The sequence below is a fragment of the Chenopodium album genome, chromosome 9, assembly GCF_948465745.1.
Source record: "Chenopodium album chromosome 9, dcCheAlbu1.1, whole genome shotgun sequence".
Classification (NCBI taxonomy): domain Eukaryota; kingdom Viridiplantae; phylum Streptophyta; class Magnoliopsida; order Caryophyllales; family Amaranthaceae; genus Chenopodium; species Chenopodium album.
This window is the reverse complement of record NC_137842.1, coordinates 65679059-65700869: the sequence shown is the minus strand read 5'-3', so window position 1 is coordinate 65700869 and position 21811 is coordinate 65679059. Positions and strand designations below refer to the sequence as shown.

The 21811-nt window shown below is 33.6% G+C and overlaps 1 protein-coding gene and 1 pseudogene across 1 annotated transcript; both read left to right on the top strand.

Annotated features, from left to right (window-relative positions):
• Positions 1–6857: 6857 nt before the first annotated feature.
• On the top strand, positions 6858–11187 carry LOC145557990 (uncharacterized). The gene is made up of 3 exons (XM_081619148.1): positions 6858–6898; positions 8002–10604; positions 10763–11187. Exons 1-3 carry the CDS (start codon positions 6858–6860, stop codon positions 11185–11187), a joined length of 3069 nt encoding a protein of 1022 aa, XP_081475274.1.
• A 4389-nt stretch (positions 11188–15576) lies between these two features.
• Positions 15577–18951, top strand: LOC145557989 (uncharacterized; annotated as a pseudogene).
• Positions 18952–21811: the final 2860 nt, after the last annotated feature.

Genomic DNA, 21811 nt, shown 5'->3' with positions numbered 1-21811 from the left:
TGGTTGAATAATTAATCATCACATGCTTAATTATTACCCTTAGCTTCAAGGTTCTAAACTCTTTAGGTAACCTTGTTGAGTATAACCAATTAAAAGTGTAAAACGTGATTTAGCCCCACTCCCCTAAGATATAATATGACACCCAGCTGAGGCATGACCCATCATAAAATATCAAAGGTTTCATGGGTTTTTAATTGGAAAAGAAATCTCAATATTACTGAGACCTAGATTTATTATGTTGTGATTATTTAGTGAACTCTAGCGCATCATCAATCAACATAAATAAAATCTAACATGCATAATCTACTAATGCAATAATATAAAGCATGACATAGTATGGCCCCTTAGTCCAAAGAAAACTAGAAATGAAAAAGCTCCCACTTGAATCATCATGGATCTCCATCCACCTTGCTCCTTTGGGCCTTCACTTCATGGGCTTCTTTGGACTAACACTATTTAAATAACTATTCTATTTACTTTAAATAAAAGTTACAAAAATACTTAACGGTACGCAGACCGTATTTAGATTACAAAAATACTTCACGATGCGCAGATCGTATTTAAGAATCTATGGGCCATACTAGTCTATATATAGCAACATAATATCATATATTATAAAAGCGCCATATAATAAATCACTCAACATGCTTGTCTAAACTACAACATCGAATGTTCATAATAAAGTCAACGCATTTCCAAAAATATCTCATATTTTAATCATAATTAGATAATATCACATATTATTCATGACCGTTATAAAATATCATATATTTAATTTAGTCATGAGATAGAATCAAATCATATTGTAATCTAGAAAGATAAATCATATTTAATCTTCCATGATTATCCTAACAAATTTAGGAGATTCTATCCTAATTACTAGCCAATCAAATAATTTTAAAATCAATTATGTCCTAATCTAATTATGGGATAATCACATTATTTAAATCAATTATTATCCTTTTGGAATATGCTCAGAATATCCTAATTAATATTATCAAAAATTGACCACTTTAATTAGGATAATTACCAATTTAACAACTTTAAATATGGATAATATCAAATATAACAACTCTTGAATATTTGATTTTATCCTAAAATAAAAGATTTTATCCAAATAAAACCAATTTTATCTTTTAAAATAAAAGATCATATTTTCAAAATATTTTAACTTATCCAAAATAAAACTGATTTTATCTCAAAATAATTCACAATTATCTTGAAATAATTTTAAAATAAGATTTTTTTTTTTTTGAAATTCCGCCAGCCACCATCGCCGCCCACCCTGGTTGGCTAGCCGAAGCTAGCCACAGTGGCTGGCTGCCTTGATGACAGCCACTGCCGCAAGGGCAGCAGCGCCAGCAATCGTGGCAGCAGCCGTGCAACACTTGCACGCCGTTGCCCACAGCCACCCCCGACCTCCGCCCTCCCCTTCCCTCCCTCTTGGACCAGCAATGGCGGCATCCACCGTGGCTGCGCCACCCAGCCGTGGTTGCCGCCTCTATTTTTTTTTTGTGTTTTAATTTAATTAAAATAACATTTATCGTAATTAAATTAAATCAGTCCATAAGATTAAAATTAAATCACATTCAACTTTAAAATTAGGGTTCTTTATAAAATTAATCCCAATTTAATTCTAACTTTTAAAATTAAATTGATCATCATACATAAAACACTTTTATGCATAAATCAATCCGATTAAAATTATGAATCATAAAATAAATCAAATTAAATCAAAATCAAGCACAAAAATCATATTTTAGGGCTAGGATTTTCGAAAAATTCGAAAAATAGGGTTAGAGTGTTCGAAATTTTCGAACATATTAGGGCTTAAAATGGTCATCTTGATGGCTATTTTGAGCATAATTAAATCACATTTAATCGATTCCAAAATTAACGTGGACATCAAATAATCCTATTATTATGATCCAGCGCGTTCATACAAGAGGCTAACTGATACCACTGTAGGAGTTTATAGGTACTACGCAGCGGAAATAATATGAATCATATTCAATCTAGTACCAATCCCAAGAATCACATGCATAACACACAAGACACATAATCATACCTTTGACGCGTGAATTTCACAAAGCTATTCGACAGGCAAATCAGGGAGAGAATAGAGCCCCAAGCGTTGCTCCTCTACTTAGTCCACGAGATTCGAACGAGCCGTCCACCAATACTAGATTGGTCGAGTGCTTGAGGAAAACTGCGATCACCACCTTTATGGACAACTGACCACCGCACAAACCACCACCACCACGACACACTACCGGCGCCAATGAGGAGGAGGAGAAAATCGTGTGAAAGAGGACTATGAGAGGGGTTGGGTTTCTTGTTTGCTAATTAGGGTTTGATCACACTGATCAGTTAATTGCATCCTGTACCTGCAAACCTAGGCACCTAGTCTATTTATAATCTCATTATAATTAGACTAGGGCACGAAGCCCAAAACTCTCTTCTAATCCCCATATGGCCGGCCACCTAGAGTGATGAGGCCCATGATGGGTCTCGTCCTCTAATGCTCGATCTAGCCCCTTTGTGTGACCTTTTAGGATCCGTCCAATTGGGCTTTGGCCTATTTTACTACTCCAAAGATCGTTAGTACCTCTAGCTATGGCAAAACGACGACCCAAAAGTACGAACTTAATTATCTCCATAATTTGATCCATTTATATATCTAGTAATTGCACATGACGAAGACATAACTCCTTCAGTTACATCCTCCAAATTCAATAAATGGGGTTGAGGGAGAAAATAATATCTCAAGGCACTTGAGTCTTTGCCAAAGACTTGACATTGTTGTTGATGTTGCATTTTCTTTGGATTATCTTCATAACCATTGTGGTGGCTCCATAGTTCACTGTGACCTCAAGCCATGCAATGTTATCCTTGATGATGAAATGGTAGCTCATGTCGGTGACTTTGGTCTAGCCAAGTCCCTCTCGAAAGGCATCAATGATGACTCTCATACCAATCAATCTAGCTCTATTGGAGTTAGAGGTACCATCGGTTATGCTCCTCCGGGTAACCAACTAATGCTCCTATCTCTAGCTATATTCAAAACTATATAAATTATGTATTTATTATATTTTAATTATTTGTATCACATGTTTAGCGCATAAGTTTCATGTTATTTTCCTAATAACTTTGGAGGCATTATATATGCAGAGTATGGTGTGGGAAATAAAGTGACGACTAGCGGCGATGTCTATAGCTTTGGGATTCTATTACTGGAAATGATTACAGGAAAGAGGCCTACTGATGACATGTTTAAAGGGGGGCTAACCTTACATGGCTTCGTCAGAGAAGCTTTGGCCGGAGATGTTGTCGAGATCCTAGATCATGTCCTTCTTGAAGACATAGACTCTACGGATAGCAACTTGTTGTTGGAGGCCCTGACTTCTTTGCTCGAAATAGCACTTTCCTGCTCAACTGATGAGGTCCCAGCAGAAAGGTTAGACATAAGTATTGTTTCTTCAAAGCTATCATCAATAAAAAAAACAAGCTCCTTGGAACTTGTTTACAACAACGAAGGAGAATTCAAGGAGGTAATGTATTAACCAATTCATTCCCCTCACCAATGAATAATGATTATTTTTGTAACAATCAACTTCTGTACTTATTCAAATTGATTTTACATTCTTTTCTTTTTCGTGCAGGGACACGATGGTGATCGATTAGTGTGTACACAATTTCATCTGCGCACCCATGAGCATGATTAGTGTGTTAAGAAGAAGATGAGCTCATATGCTTCAGGGACTTCTTATAATAATTAGTGCTTAATGCTTATGAGTTTTGAGTCAGGATCAGAACATCAGAGCCAAAATCTAGTTCAGAATACAATTTAAATTATTTTGATAAATTTTCTTTTGCTTGCTTAGATTGTATGACAACTAAAATTTCTAAATGCTTAGTTGTATTATGTGTTTGAGAAGATAATAGAAATACATTGGGATTACTGGATACCTATTTCTAAATTCTAATGGCTAGCAGATAGATTCCGAAATCATATTTCTTGTTCAATGATAAATTGATTTAGTTTGGAAAATTTTGAATTCGTCTTACCTATTGTTGTGCCTAAATTTTTACTATTGGTTCAGATTTCGATCTGCAGGTTACTAGGTTGCAGGTCACAGGTTGCTAGGTTACATTTTACAGATTGCTACGTGATCAGCTACCTGGTTCCATGTATTAAACGAAATCAAACAAAGATATTTCCAAGGAATATTCTAACAGAATCCAAGTTTGAACGAAGTCAAAGTTGTTATAAGCTTACCTACAATCAAGGAGGAGATATTTCCCACCAGGAATTAGTCAATTGGAAATGTTAAATGTATCTGCACCACAAATCAGTTCACATTCGTTGAAGACCAAATCAAGGAGTCAAACTACTTCTCCTATTTTCATGGAGGACACTCCCACTATTCTCCAACTAACCAACAGCAAAGAACAAGTCAAAAGGCAATGGATAAGCACAAAAAGAACATGGCATGAATCTCGGAGCTGAACCTGGCAGCTAACTCCTACTTTCAAGGAATCATCAAAGAACCTGTTACAAGACTTCAAAAGACTCCCCTATTATAAATAGGAGGGAAGACCATTGTAAAAACAGAAGATACGAGCCCTAGGCATCATATTTCATAGGCATTAGCAATAGTACTAAATTACAGATTCATTCTTAGTCACAAAACAACCCGTATTGTACCTGTAATTCATTATTAAACTAGTAGATTGGTGGACTCAATGCCACCCGCAGTTTTTACCCTTATTCTTGGGGTTTTCTGCGTCATCATCTTGTGTCTCTTCTTCCCTTTCCCCTTTGTTCATCTTTTGTAGGTTATTCTCCCCCATTCTTTGAACCTACGCTATCATTCATATCCTTATTAATCTAGCTGTTGACCTATAGAACCTGGTCGAATCTAGCGAGCAGATTTTGGCCAAAATACCTATTAGATTAACTTTCAATTTAACAAATTTCGTTTGAAACATTATTGAATAACCTAGATTTGGTTGCACAAATACCAAAATTTTGGTTCATTACCATTTTCCAGAATTTAATTGTGAATTAAACATAAATACAAGAACAATAGATCATCCAGTCACAAATAAACGATGAACTTTCCAAATTATTGAGCAAAAAATCACAGAGCAATATGCAAAAATCAATACCTTGAAACACCAATAAATTACAGAGTAATTCCTAAATAAATGGAGGAGAACTATCCAGAAACTCTCTCTACTCTGCCGTCTTATCAACAGTGATTCTTTCGAGCAGTGGCAACAAGCTCGCCGGAAGCTTGGATTTTCTTTCTCAGTTTCCGGCTGGAATTTCCCATTGATTTGTGTGAAGTCATTTTTTTTTATTCCAGGTACTATTATCATTAAAAGAAATCAAAATCCAAATTGGCTTTGCAAAAGAGAAAATAAAAATTCTAATGATAATATTTTAAATAAATAATTAATCTAATACAAAATTTTTAATCTCATTTGAATATTTGATAATCATGGATTTTTTTTTTTTTTTAATTTACGGGATATAATGGTCCACGAAGATCTTACATTAAAATCAATTGATGATAGTGAAAAAAAATCTCTACCTACATTATAAAGGGAACCAATTCACCTTTTTCTCTTATGTAGCAAACTTACAATTCGGTATGCAATAAGTACAACATAAAATCATAAGAGACGATCAAAGAGATGATAGATGTGTGTGAATAAAGTAAAATTCAAATGTTACGATTAAAAAGAAAAGAGGAACTTTGTTAAATACGACTTAACTTTTGATAAGATCACCCTTGCATTGTAAATTAAATATGCAATTTATCCCTAAGCTTCCATGTGCTATTGTACATTGTACTATTTGCAGTATTTTGGAGATTTGAACACCGAACCTCTTTTAAGAATGATGATTATTTAACCATGTAAGCCAATTACCATTCTCTCTCTCTCTTTTTTTTTTTTTTTTTTTTTTTTTTTTTTTTTTTTTTTTTTGGTGTTTAGAGAGCCACAAGGGCAAGTGATGAAAATCGATCCCAAGATCTTCTAAGGCTGGGAGGGAAGCTCTAACCACTTGAGCTATCCCTCACTCTTATCAATCATCTTATATGTATATGAAAATAAATGTATATAATTGCAAATCACAAATAACTAATTAATTAAAAAAGAAAAGAAAAAAAATCATCACAATGAATAATTGAAGTAGCAATCCGGTGTAATGTCCAGGCTGGCCACACACTAAGGCCCTGTTATTTTGAGCTTCTGGGCATAGCAGAGCAGAGCAGGGGTCAGCAGAGCAGATTAAATTTCAGCCGAGCAGAGCCGAGCAGATTTCAACATTATTAATGTTGTTATTATTGTTATTATTATTATTACTACTACTACTACTATTACTACTACTGCTGCTGCTACTGCTCCTCTACTACTACTACTGCTGCTACTGCTCCTCTAGAGCAGAGCAGCGCAAATTTGATTTGAGCAGAGCAGATTTCTTTTGAGCATAGCAGAGCAGAGCAAATTTGATTTGAGCAGAGCAGGTCTAAAGAACGGGACCTAAGTGATTAATTAAAAGGGAAAGTGATGAAACTTCCATTTATAATGAGTGTTGCATCTACTCTCTCTATCCCTATTTGTTTGCACCACATTTCATTTTTTTATGTCCCCTAAAGATTACATTACTCCATTTTTGTATATGATATTATGTCCCTACCATGAACCCAACTTGTGCACTCATAAAATGATAAAATTGTAAAATAAAAGGATATCCCCACCCACTTGTAAATTTTGGTTCAATTCTTAATAAAACACATTTTACTTATGTAGAAAACAAATAAGGACAAAGAGAGTAATAAAGAATGGAGGAACTAAATTTTTCACCCACATATTCAATATTCTTAATGTAACTTAAATTGTACTTTTAATCACTGAACTACTTCCTATATACCACTAATAATTTACTCATTTCCTTAATAAAAGTGCATACTTCATTCTAAATGTAAAAAACAAACGGGAATGGAGAGGTACGTAGTCCGTAGTAAATTAACTAGCCCACCGAAAATGATTATCTGAACTCAAAGTTACTCATTTTGACAGTTCATTTTTTACATATAGTCCCGTTTGGTTTAATGTAAAACATTTTCAATGGAAAATTAGTTTTCATGGAAAACATATTTTCAAGGAAAAACACAATTACAAATTAGTTTTCCTTTGTTTGGTTGTATACAAAAAAAGTCCAAGAAAAATAAAAAATAAGAGTGGAAATGTAAGGATGAATGAGAGGGAAGTAAAAAAAGGAGGTAAGGAAGAGAGAGGAAAATGTGGCTTCCCTTATTTTGGGAAGGAAAATGGTTTCCATCATTAAGGATGGAATTTTCCACCCTTGGAAAAATTGTTTTCCACCCCTTAACAAACCAAACAAAGGAAATTGGGAAAAAAATGGAAAATTCAATTTCCATGAAAACCTTTTACATCAAACCAAACAGGGCCATAGAGTCAATTCAATCTGTAATTCTGCACTATAAGATCTTGAGTATCATTGTTTGAGTTTTGCCTTACAAATATTGACAATGTAAAGGTTGACTTACAGAGTCGTCCATCGATCTTTAATTACCATCATCTAGCTAGTCCATGTTCCCACAATTGGAAAGTCAAATTGTTGATCATCAGGATCATATTATAAGGTATTTAACACCTTATTGTATATTTGTATGTATTAAAAGCACATGAGGATATTAATTTAAAGTATAATCCAAACAATTTGTAATATTCAAATTGCCCTCTACATGTGCCAGTCTTTTTATTTCTTCTGCGAACTTTCACTCTTGCATCTGAATAAAAAGTCTCCTTTCATGTAAACATAGTTTGTAATACCAAGCTAGTTATGGCCCTTTTAGATTCACATACAAAATTAAAAATGTCATGCTCGTCTTCTTTACTTTTCAGGATAATTTTGGCTGCGACTTTGTTTTACCACCTTCAGCTCTCGATAGCTGGGAACAATGAGACAGACAAGCTAGCATTGCTTGAAATCAAATCTGAGATAAGGGATGACCCTTTTGGGGTGATGAGCTCATGGAATGACACCCTTCACTTTTGCGAGTGGTACGGGGTTACCTGTGGTCGTAGACATCAGAGAGTGACGAAACTTGACTTGAGTAACTCGAAGCTCACAGGTATCCTCTCCCCCCACCTTGGTAATTTGAGCTTCCTTAGGGAGTTGTACTTTCAAGATAATAGTTTTGGTGGAACAATACCACAAGAAATTAGTCGTTTGAAAAGGTTGCAATTTTTATGGTTGAATAATAATTCCATTGGAGGCGAAATTCCAACAAATATATCAAGTTGTTATAATCTTAATGATATACGCCTTTTTTATAACAATCTGGTTGGAACAATCCCACCCTCGCTTGGTTCTTTGTTACATTTGCGAAACCTTGTTTTAACAAGGAATAGCTTGACTGGAAACATTCCTTCATCTCTTGGGAACTTATCATCCCTCCTAGACCTCGATGTAGGTGAAAATAATTTGGTTGGAAGGATCCCGAATTCGCTAGGCAATCTTAAAAATCTTATTATTTTGGTATTAGAGGGCAATAAATTTTCCGGGGAAGTCCCAACCTCAATTTACAACCTCTCTTCACTAACAGATTTGAGTTTAGCCCGGAACGACTTAGAAGGAGAGCTACCTTCGTATTTAGGTGACACTCTAACTCAACTAAAATGGTTCTCTATATACAATAACCTGTTTAGTGGATATATTCCAGCGTCAATATCCAATGCCTCAAATCTAGAATTCTTCGATTTTTCAAACAACAATCTTCAAGGGCAAGTTCCTTATTTGCACAAATTAGTAAACCTTATTGAACTTGTACTTTACAGCAACTCCCTTGGGTATAACCAAGTTGAAGATTTGAAATTCATTTCTTCCTTGGCAAATGCCACCAATTTAGAACGACTCCAAATTGGTGATAATAACTTCAATGGAATTTTTCCTAGAATTATATGCACTTTTTTATCACTTACTTTTTTGGCGATGCACCACAACAACTTGGCAGGAGAAATTCCAAATTGCATAGAAAACTTGGCGAGTTTGCAGTATTTTATGGTTGGTAACAATAGGCTTTCGGGGGTCATTCCCCAAGGCATAGGGAAGCTTCATAACCTCATGTATTTACATGTAAAAGACAACCGTATATCTGGGGTCATTCCACCTTCAATTGGAAACTTGACCAAGTTGTCTGTTCTTTACCTGACCAATAATAGTCTTGAAGGCCAAATACCTACAACTATTGGAAAATGTAGGTCACTAATAAGAATAGATCTTTCAAATAACAAACTCAGCGGTGGGATACCATCCGACCTTTTTAACCTCCCCGCCATCTCTATCCTACTCAATCTTTCTAGAAACCATCTAATAGGTCCCCTCCCCGAGGAGGTTGGGCAACTGAAGAATCTTAACAGCCTTGATGTTTCTCATAATAGTCTCTCTGGTAATATACCGAATTCGCTTATGAGTTGCATGTCATTAGAGTTTCTATACATGCAAGAAAACAATTTTAATGGCACCATTCCAGGTTCACTTTACACATTAAAAGGTCTCACTTGGTTAGATTTGTCACATAATAGTTTATCCGGTGAAATCCCAAAATTTCTTGCAAACCTCCGGTTGCAAGGCCTCAATCTATCACACAACGATCTTGAAGGTGATGTACCTATAGGTGGAGTCTTCAACAATGCAACCGGTGTCTTCATAGCCGGAAATAATAGGCTCTGCGGAGGCATACTCGAGTTAAAGTTGCCTCCTTGTAATTTGAACAACACCAAAAAGAGAAAACACAAGCATATGAGGAAATTGATGATTGCAATTCTTTCGGGGTTTTTCGGAGTTCTAGTGGCTATACTTGTGTCATATACATTGCATAGTTTTTGCAAAAAGAAGAGGACTAAGGAACCCATAAGTTCAGGTGATTCCAAAAAGTTTCCAAATGTGTCCTACCAGACCCTTCTTAAAGGCACTAACGGGTTTTCGACAGAAAATTTCATTGGAAGTGGTGCATTTGGGGTTGTATACAAAGGAATCCTTGACGATGAATCAATTGTTGCCATCAAGATGTTTAACCTACAGCACCATGGTGCTTTAAGGAGTTACATGGTTGAATGTGGGATCCTTCGAAACATTAGGCATCGAAATCTTGTGAAAGTGATAACAGCTTGTTCAAGTGTCGATCATCAAGGCAGGGAATTTAAGGCTTTGGTTTATGAGTACATGGAAAACGGGAGTTTAGAAGATTGGTTACATCCAGCACAGGAAATCGACTCTACTAGAAGCTCAAATAATAATCTCAAAAGGAGCTTGAATCTTTGCCAAAGACTAGATATTGCAATTGATGTTGCCTCTGCCTTGGATTATCTTCACCATCATAGTGGTACTTCGATAGTTCATTGTGACCTCAAGCCGAGCAATGTACTCCTTAATGATGAAATGGTCGCACATGTCAATGACTTTGGGATAGCCAAGCTCCTCGTAAACGACATCAATAGCTCTGATATGAATCATTTCAGCTCAATTGGAGTTAAAGGAACTATCGGCTACACTCCACCAGGTAATCAACTAACTACATATAGTACAATTGTTCATAAACCCACCGATGATTATATTATTTGTAATTATCCTAATTTAGTTATATTATGTAGCATGAATAATGTATATAAATTTCATGTTTTCTTTATATTAACAACTTGTGGCAATACATACAAGCAGAATATGGCTTAGGAAATGAGGTAACTACAAATGGGGATGTCTATAGTTTTGGAATCCTATTACTCGAATTGTTCACGGGAGTAAGGCCTACCGATGACATGTTCAAAGGGGGTACAAGTCTGCACAGTTTTGTGAAAGAAGCTATGAATAAACATATGACGACCGAAATTCTTGATCAATCTCTTCTTAAAGACTTAAAAAGAGAGGAGAAGAAAAGCAGTGGTACTGTGATGCTAGAGGCCTTGAATTCTATACTTGAAATTGCTATTACTTGCTCCGAAGAGCTCCCACGAGAAAGGTTGGACATGAGTGATGCCTATATTAAGCTATCATCAATTAGAATCACGGTCTTTGGAAGTCATTTACAACAACAAAGGAGAGTTCAAGCAGGTGTTGTCTCAAGTCTCTCAACTACAGCTAGATGATTAGTGTATTATTATTATTATTATTATTATTATTATTATTATTATTATTATTATTATTATTATTATTATTATTATTATTATTATTATTATTATTATTATTATTATTATTATTATTATTATTATTATTATTATTATTATTATTATTATTATTATTATTATTATTATTATTATTATTATTATTATTATTATTATTATTATTATTATTATTATTATTATTATTATTATTATTATTATTATTATTATTATTATTATTATTATTATTATTATTATTATTATTATTATTATTATTATTATTATTATTATTATTATTATTATTATTATTATTATTATTATTATTATTATTATTATTATTATTATTATTATTATTATTATTATTATTATTATTATTATTATTATTATTATTATTATTATTATTATTATTATTATTATTATTATTATTATTATTATTATTATTATTATTATTATTATTATTATTATTATTATTATTATTATTATTATTATTATTATTATTATTATTATTATTATTATTATTATTATTATTATTATTATTATTATTATTATTATTATTATTATTATTATTATTATTATTATTATTATTATTATTATTATTATTATTATTATTATTATTATTATTATTATTATTATTATTATTATTATTATTATTATTATTATTATTATTATTATTATTATTATTATTATTATTATTATTATTATTATTATTATTATTATTATTATTATTATTATTATTATTATTATTATTATTATTATTATTATTATTATTATTATTATTATTATTATTATTTTTTTTTTTTTTTTTTTTTTTTGAAATGATGAACATTACTTGATTACATTTCTCAAACCATTTATTATCTAACCCGATGTGTAAGTGGTTTTTGCCCGGCAGGGCCCTTTCTTAAAATAGTTTTCCTCTATTTTAAAATAAATGAGTAAATGACTCGTCTTGATTAGGCATGTATGCCACTATGCCTTTTGACCAATAATCTATTTAAATTATCAATAAATATAAATTTTAAAAAAGTAAATATATAAAAACTATACATTGATGATTTAAATTGGTAGCTGATAAATCATATTTATATAGAGTTTATAGGCACGTTTATGCTAAGTTTATAGTAGCTTTTTAGGTCTTTTCTTGCTTTTTAGGACTCAAATGCATAAGTTGTTTGTTTTGTGCTCTATTACGCTCCGTTTGTGTTTGTCTTGATGTTTCAGGTGATTTTATAGTCATTTGGACGCTTTCGAAGTGTTTGGAGTTGATTCGGATGATATTTAGATGAAAAGTCGATGAATTGAGCTTATTAATCGAAGATCTCATGTTTGTGGATGTTGACTATGAGGATTTTATGCATGAGAAATGAAAACAGCATCCACAATGTTCGTTACGCACTTTTCGGAATTGAATTTGAGTTAGAAACGAAGTTAAACGATGTTTTACAAAGTGGTAAAACTGACTCTTATTCACTCTTTTGATCATAAGTTGAGTTCTACAGATCGGATTGAGATGATTCAAATTGTGTTGGAAACTAGACTTGAATAGCTTTCCATTGATAGGTCACACGCCCCTATTTGGTTCCTAGAACGCGAGATACAGCCCTTTGAAGTCAATCCTGCGAACCTGCCAACCCATCACCCAGTCATCGAGCGATGGACGTGATGTACGCTCGAGCGTGAGCTGCTGGTTGGGGCGATGGTTTCCCATCGCCCTATGGTCGAGTGTCGTTCCGACCATTGGCCACCCATCGCCCGATGGGTGGGGTGTGCGCGCAAGCCACGAGAAATCCTACATCGATTATAACTCTTTCAATCGACCAATCATATCACGACTATTGTAATTGCTATTTTTCTGATTTTATTTTATTTTAATTATCTTTAGATTAGTTTTAGAATATTATATATACTCAAGGGATATTATTTTTCCCTTATGCCTTTTTTATGCTTTTTATTATTTTACGTTCTTTTCAGTTTTCTCTCAAACCCTAGTTTCTCATGGCATCTCCATGGATTCTTCCATGGATGATTCTTGGGTTTATTATTTCAATTCATTGAGGTATTTTATTTCTATTTCTTGTTTTAAATTATGTTTTATTCCTTAGATCTAGTTTTAATTATTTCTTCCATGTTTGAGTAGTTTATTTCTAGGGTTTGGGAATCCATGTTTATATGATGAATCTTGATTGATAATTTTAATATTTTGATTATTGATTTCTCTAACTGATAGTGTTTTGTTGTTAATCTTGCAACCTGATCAATTGTTTGATTAATTATTTTTAATAAGAGTATGAATCGAAAGATCTTACTTTTAGAGGCTTCCCTACAATTAGCAATTCTGATTATGTTAGCGACCGTACTGCATATGTTGAATTGAGAGCGTTAAGACCCGACCGTAGGCTTAGCAATTGCTCTAGATAATTGATTGATTGAATTGTTATTGATATTTGATAGATTTAGAGCTATAAACATGGTGAACCATAACCCTAGGTCTTTTTATTAATTGTTTTATTTCTATTTTAATTTAGACTATTTTTCTATCCCAATTTCGTGACATAGTTTAGTTTCTCCATACCTTGAAAGCTATATTAAATAGTCATCTCTCTGTGGATTCGACCCTACTTACCCTACTACATTGTTAGTTGGTTTGTTAGGAATTTATTTTTGACAGGTGTACGACAATCTATCAGTAGCCAAATCACTATATCTTTTTCCTTGTGTATAAACCACTAAAATGAGTCAAAGTGGTTTATGTAAATAGTGCAAAATTATTGAGACCTACAATTATTTTAAAACAAGGGAGTATCAAAATCCATAGCATAACAATAATATTGGAATGGGGAGGTACAGGGTCGTAGCTGACCCAGGGCAACCGGGGCACCTGCCAGGGCCCACGGATCGAGAGGGCCCAGTTTTTATTAGCTTTTAAGTAAATAGTTTAAGTTTATATAAATTATGCGGTCATATTAGTTATATGTTTTCTTGTGGCCTGGTGGTAGAGTAACCTATATTCAACTTGGCAGCTCTTGGGTTCGAGACTCAACTACTTCACTTTAGTTATCTTTTTGAGTTTTTTTCCTTTATCAAGGAACCAACTTCGTATCGTTATAAACCATAAAAAATGTATGTAGTACTTAAGCTTTTATTTTATTTATTCTTCATTTTCTTTATTAAGAAGACAAGAACACATTTTTTTTCTTCTGTCTTATAACAAAGACCAAACTAATTATACTACCAAAGACCCACTAAAATTGGATATGAACTTCAATATATACTTCGTATTGTTTAAACATTTGAAATTTTATCCAATTTGAAAGGTACATACTTTAGTTCATATTCCAATACTATTCCTATTCATATGTTTTTCATTTAATAATTCATCGTTTAAATGATGGAGAGAAATACAACTATAATTTTAAATTTTTTGTTCTATTATTTTAAATATGTTTGTACCACAATTAATTTTTGTTATAATAAGAGAATTATTTAGATATTGGATCATGAAGAAATTAACGATCAATTTCATTTATGGGAGAGGGATGATCTTAGTGTTATTTTATTGTTGGTAGATGAGACATTTGTATCTACATGAAGTTGTCCACGATAATAGATAGTAGTATGTATTTTACAACATACAATTTTTTGTAAAACAAATTGATTATTATACTTTTAGGATTACAACATGTTAAATTAGATTATTTGTTCAAAAAAGCAATAAAAATGAACATATTTCTTATAAGAAAATTATGTTAATATAAAGGGCCCCAATAAATTTTTTTCGCCCCGGGCCTCCAAAATCTCAGAAACGGCCCTGGGGAGGTAATGACATTGATAAGGCCAGGTCCACCACTGTTTGGACTAGGAGTTTTATTTCCATGACTTCACACTTTAGTTAGACTCCAATTTTGTTTAATAAGCCGAATATAATGCTTGTTCAGATGGGGATGGCCGGAATTTTTTTTAAAAAAAAATTAATGATCAAATATGAAATAACATATACATGAACAAATGTGCAGTCAAACCGCTGTATTTCAATTCAAGGAAAGAAAGAAATCATGCATGCATATATCTTTCACCATCCACCAGTCATCCATTACAAGCAAGACTCCAAGCATATAAGAATACATTGACAATATTGTCTCTGCAATTTGTACTCAAGTATTCTCACCATTCCAAGTCCTTGTCTAAAGTCTAAACATATTAACTCCGTAATTTACTTTATATAAAAGCCCTCAAATAGCAAACAACAGGTATCGAGTTCAATCAATAGCACCTTTTCTATTCCAAAAATAATGAACATGTACTAATCTTGGTCAGTTAGAGTACGTGTTCTTTCCTATCGGTAAACCAGAGAGGGCTTTATCTCCATAACTTAGCATAATGTCATCCTCTACATTGTACCTCATCATTTTGGCAACGGCTTTCTTGTACTGCCTTCATTTTTCCATCGCTGGGACAAATGAAACAGACAAGTTAGCATTGCTTGATTTCAAAGCCAAAATAACAGGTGACCCTCTTGGTGTTATGAGCTCTTGGAATGATACAATCCACTTCTGTGAATGGCATGGTATTACGTGTCATCGAGATCGGCAAGTGAAGTCCCTGGAACTAGAGTCTTCGAAGCTCACAGGATTCCTCTCTCCATCAATAGGAAATTTGAGCTTCTTGCGAGTGTTGTCTCTGTACAATAATACTTTAGGTGGTACAATTCCACCTGAAATAGGCCGATTACATCAACTTCAGTATCTCCGGCTCAATAACAATACAATTGAAGGCCACATTCCACCAAATATATCAGCTTGCTTAATGCTGACGCAACTCGACATCCACTATAATAGGTTGGTAGGAAATATCCCATCTGAATTTAGTTACCTTGTACATCTACAACATCTTGGTCTTGGTGCGAACAACTTGAGGGGAACCATCCCTTCATCTTTTGGGAACTTATCATCCCTCTCTAAAATCTACCTAGGTTTAAACATGTTAAGTGGAAGCCTTCCAGAGAGCTTAGGCAAACTGAATAAATTAACCTGGCTCGATCTTGGTGGGAACATGTTATCTGGTATTGTCCCATCTCCAATCTTCAACCTAACGCTCTTAGAGACTTTTGAAGTAGGAGTGAATAACTTGGAGGGAAACCTTCCTTCAGATTTGGGCATCAAACTTCCAAATCTGCAGTGGTTCTCCGTTTTCAATAATAATTTCACCGGATCTATTCCTTTTTCTATAATCAATTCCTCGAGTCTAAGTGTTCTTCAGTTAAAATCTAACAATTTTACTGGGCACATTCCTTCTCTGCACAGATTAGCAAATCTCACACGCCTTAGCCTTTCCAATAACTCACTAGGGTATGGCCAAGCTGGTGATTTGAACTTTGTTAATTCGTTGGCCAATGCAACTGGGTTACAATACTTGACTATAGGTGGTAATTTTTTACTAGGAACTTTTCCTAGAATCTTCTGTAATTTTTCAATGCTTTCTGTTTTAGAAATTTATGATAATTATATAGGTGGACAAATTCCGGCTTGCATTGAAAACCTTGAATACTTGACAGAATTTAAGGCTTTCGGCAACAAGCTTTCTGGTGTCATTCCTCAAGGCATCGGAAAGCTCCATAATCTCAACACGTTAGAATTACATGCTAACCAATTCTCAGGGAAAATACCATTCTCAATTGGAAACTTAACAAAAATGACTATTCTTTCTCTACATAATAATAATCTTGTTGGCCAAATACCTTCAACTCTAGGAAATTGTAAAAATCTATTGTCCTTGAATCTGTCTTCCAACCACCTCAGTGGAAAAATACCCTCACAACTTTTTGATATCTCTACCTTGTCCATTGGTCTTGATCTATCATTGAACAAGTTCAATGGGTTCCTTCCGGTAGAAGTAGGGCAACTCAATAATCTAGGTAGGCTTGACATTTCTGGAAACATGTTGTCAGGTGAAATACCAAGCACAGTTAGTAGTTGTGAAGAGTTGATGTACCTATACATGAATGGGAATTTTCTTCGAGGCACCATTCCTGGTGCATTGAGCAAATTGAAAGGCCTCAATGAGTTGGATTTGTCTATGAACAATTTATCAGGTAAAATTCCGAATTTTTTGGAGAGCCTTCCATTGTTGATGCTGAATCTATCATACAATAGCAACCTCGAAGGTGAAGTACCCACTAGTGGAATTTTTAGTAATGCAACTGGTCTTTCACTAAATGGAATTAGGGGATTGTGTGGAGGTAATTCTGAGTTGAAGCTACCTAAATGCAACAAAAAGAACCAGAAAAAAAAGCCTATATCACAAAAAGAGATTCATACATGGAATTGTTTTCGGCCTTCTTGGAATTATATCGACGGTGACAATAATTGTGTCATTATATGTCTCTCGGTATAAAAAGAAGACTAAACTATCCACACCCTTGGGTAATATTCCACAGAGTTATCCAAACTTGTCTTACCAAACCCTTTTAAATGCCACAAATGGGTTCTCTTTTGACAATTTGATTGGGAGAGGCACAATTGGGGCTATATACAAGGGAATTCTTGATAACTTGGAACCATCAATTGTTGCAATCAAGATTTTTAACCTTGATCAGCATGGTGCTTCGAAGAGTTTTATGGCCGAATGTGGAGTCCTCCGGACTATAAGACATCGAAATTTGGTCAAGGTCATAACTGCTTGCTCAAGTGTTGATTATCAAGGGAGTGATTTCAAGGCTTTGGTTTATGAGTACATGGTTAGGGGAAGCTTAGAAGATTGGTTGCATCCAGATTCAAGTCATGTGGTGGAGGACACAGATACTGCACCTATGTTAAGTCTGCGACAAAGACTTGATATTGTGGTTGATGTTGCTAGTGCCTTGGAGTATCTTCATCATCATTGTGGTGCACCTATAATTCATTGTGATCTCAAGCCAAGCAATATCCTCCTAGATGAAGAAATGGTTGCCCATGTTGGCGACTTTGGGTTGGCTAAATTTCTCTCAAAGAGCATCTGTAGCTCTAACGCTAATCAGTCCAGCTCTCTTGGAGTCAGGGGAACTGTTGGTTATGCTCCACCAGGTAAAAAATATCGTCTAATTAATATCTCATTCCTTTAATCTATATATATTTCAGTACATATAAATTGCTAGATTCCAACAATATTTTTCTACAAATTTTCCTCCCCTTCTTTTTGACAATAATTATAACACTTCAGTTGTGAATAATTTTTGCAGAATATGGTTTGGGAAATGAGGCATCTACCAATGGTGATGTCTACAGTTTTGGAATTCTACTACTGGAGATGTTTACAGGGAAAAGGCCTACTAATGATATGTTCAGTAAAGGAATAAGCCTTCATCACTATGTGAAAGAAGCTTTACCTGAATGTGTGATTGAGATTCTAGATCACTCCCTTGTTGAAGACATAAACATTGAGGAGACCGATAGCAGCTTGATGTTGGAGGCACTAACTTCTGTACTTGAAATCGCATTGTCTTGCTCAACTGAGGTCCCACGAGAAAGGCTGGACATGACTGATGTCACTGCAAAACTATCATCAATCAGAAACAAGCTTCTTGGATTGAACTAGATTACAACAAAGAAGAAGAATTCGTGCAGGTAATGTTTCTACTACCAAAGAAAAACCACATGATTATTTCTATAATGACCAATATTGAAAAACTACATGATGCAGGAACACGATGGTGATCAAGCTCACTTCAAAATGCCCATGACCAAGCTTGTGATGTGTGTGGATCTTAGAATAAAATGAGCTCATATGATTCCGCGACTTCTCTGAAAATGCTTCTCTCTGTTTTTATTTTTTATTTTTTTTCTATTGTAAGATTATTGTTTGTATAATTGAATAAGATGTGGACCTGTGATCAGATACACAGTTCGTTGGCATATCTTTCAATACATAATGTTTGCAGCTAATGAGGCATATTTACCAGGACAACTGAGAAATGATTAACTTGTAAGAAAAATCCCATGGAAGAAATATTAATGTACAAAATTTTCACTACCCCTGGCAGCGTTTCAATTAAGCTACTAATGCTAAGATTCAGCGTTTCATCTTAGAATAAAATGAGCTCAACTATGTAATGTACGTATCTACTCCCCCTACTTTATATGATACAATTGATAGACACTCTAGCTTGATTCAAAATAAATAATAAAAAATAAAATGTATACTCCATTTTTCAGGCAAGAAATAATAGTCACTTTCCCTCAATAAAAATAAAAATAAAAAAAATAAAAATAAAAAAAAAAAAAAAAAAAAAATCATGACACTACAATTTCTAACTTCTTTGATGATTATATTTGACAATTGATAGATTTTTCTCCTATAAAAGGGGTTAAATGAGAGCTCTCTGATATAAAACACATGTTTCCCCTTGTATTCCAGTTTATATAATTCTCGGATACTTTTTTTTTATGTTCCTTGCCTACAAAAACACATACCATGTCTTGCTCTTCACATATTACATAGTCATCATTTGTACTACAACAATCTTATTTTAAACTATAATAGAAAATAAAATTTATTTTCCAACAATGCCAAATTATAAATTTATAATCAATCAAGAACGACTGAGCAAAGCTTCAATTTGCCCAAATTCATATAAAATCTATCTAGACCGCTAGTACTCATTAACACTACTTGATCATAATCCTTTTAATCCAGAATTTAAATTCCTCTGTTTTCACTGTTTCTAAAATTGATAGTGCCTAAAGCATTTCAGGTTGGAAAACTTTGGACATAGATAATAAAGCAGATATTGTAACATTTTGATTAGCGAGATATACACGCACCTATAAAAAAAAATGGAATGATTTTACCAATCTACCCCATGGTCCCCAACCCTGATTTAAAAAGACTGAAAATCTAACTAAAAATTTATAGTATAAGCACACCCTAGAATAATTTTAATTACAAAGTTTTGGCATATTAGTAAAACATACTCCTAGTTTAAAAGCACCGTAATTCCGTTAGTAGTGTGAACTGTTAAGATAAGCTTAATGGTACAAAAAATAAAAATGTGTTAATTTAACATACAGGGAAAATGTACGTTCACATAGTTCCTCTCAAGGGCATAACATTTTTTGTCCCAAAGTTGAATTGTATTTCAATCACTCTTACATGAAGAGGTCTTAAGTTGCAGGTACAGTCAAATTAATTGTACGTTCACATAGTCATCTTTCTAGCTACCTCATCTTCAGGACTTTGATCTCGAGTTTCAGTACACAACATAAGCGGTAGCCATTTTTCCTTTAATGAACGGAATGTAGCTTATGTTAACAAATTTGCAGCTTATACTGCAAGAGACTTAGACAGGTATTGTTAATTGTTAGCAACCTGGCAAAAATGTAGCTTATTTTTTTCCGTTAATGAACATAATGTAGCTTATTGTTAATTATTATCATCTTTTCAAGGAACTCAATCATAATCTTGTGTGAAGGTGTGTGAAGACAAAGCTAGTATAACTAAAATTATCTAACCAAGTCTGATCCAAAAAGACAGAAAATCTTCAAAGTTACTAAAAACTTAGTATAGTTTAAAAGCACCATTATTCCGTGAGTAGTGTGAAAACTAGCAAAAGGTACCAAAAATAAAAATGTGTTAAAAGATGGGCTAAAAAGAAAAGTGCTCGTTTTCCTCCCAAAAAAAAAAAAAAAAGAAATTGCTCCGTGTACCCCTAAGGGTTTGAAAAATGCATTGTGTACCCTTAAAAACTTTCAAATGCACCATGTACCCTTGAGGTTTGTAAAAACATGCACCATATAGGCACATACCCTGATCGTCTTACAAATGCACATATCATTGACTTATCAAACTAAAATTATGCCCACTCACTGACTCATTTTTAGTTCTTTATATTTATATATAGAGTAAAACCACTTAAAAGCCTAAATTACATCAAAATTTGAACTCCATCGATCATTCTAAATCCTAAACTTTAAGGTGTTAGAATTTGATTTATCAATTAAGTTTGCTTGATAATTAAATGCTTTAGCATTATACTTACACTATAACACTTTAATAGAATTTGATGCTTATAGCCTATATGGGGTCTCAATTCAACAAAATTATCATTTGTTATGAGTCTAGGGGTATTTTGCAAATTCTTACAAACCTCAGGGATACGCAGTGCATAGTGCATTTGAATGTTTTCAGGGGGTACACGGGGCATTTTTTTAAAACCTTAACACTGAGTTTGGATAAAAAATAAAAAAAAAATAGAAAAAATAAAAAAAAAGGAGGAAGGAAAAGAAGGGGAGGGAGGAGAAGAGGAGGGGAGGGAAGAATGTTGAATTTTCCTTCCAAACTTCTCCATTGTTGAAGGGATCAATTTCCAACAATTTAATCCCTCCATTTCTCTCCCCTCCAATTCTATTCCTTCCTCATTAAGTATTATCCAAATGAGAGATTTTCCACCTCTCCATTTCCCTTTCCTTTCTTTCCCTCCATTTTCTTCAATCCAAACACACCGTAAGGATACACGGAACAATTTTCCAAAAAAAAAATAGGAAAAGTGTCCGTTCACAATCTTTACATTTTTTCTCCAAAAGCTTCAATCACTGTTTCATGTATATGTATAGATCATAAGGTGCTGGTGGAGTCAATTAAT

Excerpts from the sequence above, each read along its gene's own strand:
- LOC145557990 (XM_081619148.1), top strand. The coding sequence starts at position 6,858 with ATGGAGGAACTAAATTTTTCACCCACATATTCAATATTCTT. Across the intron at positions 6,899-8,001 it reads CCCACATATTCAATATTCTT|TGAGACAGACAAGCTAGCAT; the intron begins AATGTAACTTAA and ends AGCTGGGAACAA. Across the intron at positions 10,605-10,762 it reads TATCGGCTACACTCCACCAG|AATATGGCTTAGGAAATGAG; the intron begins GTAATCAACTAA and ends ACATACAAGCAG.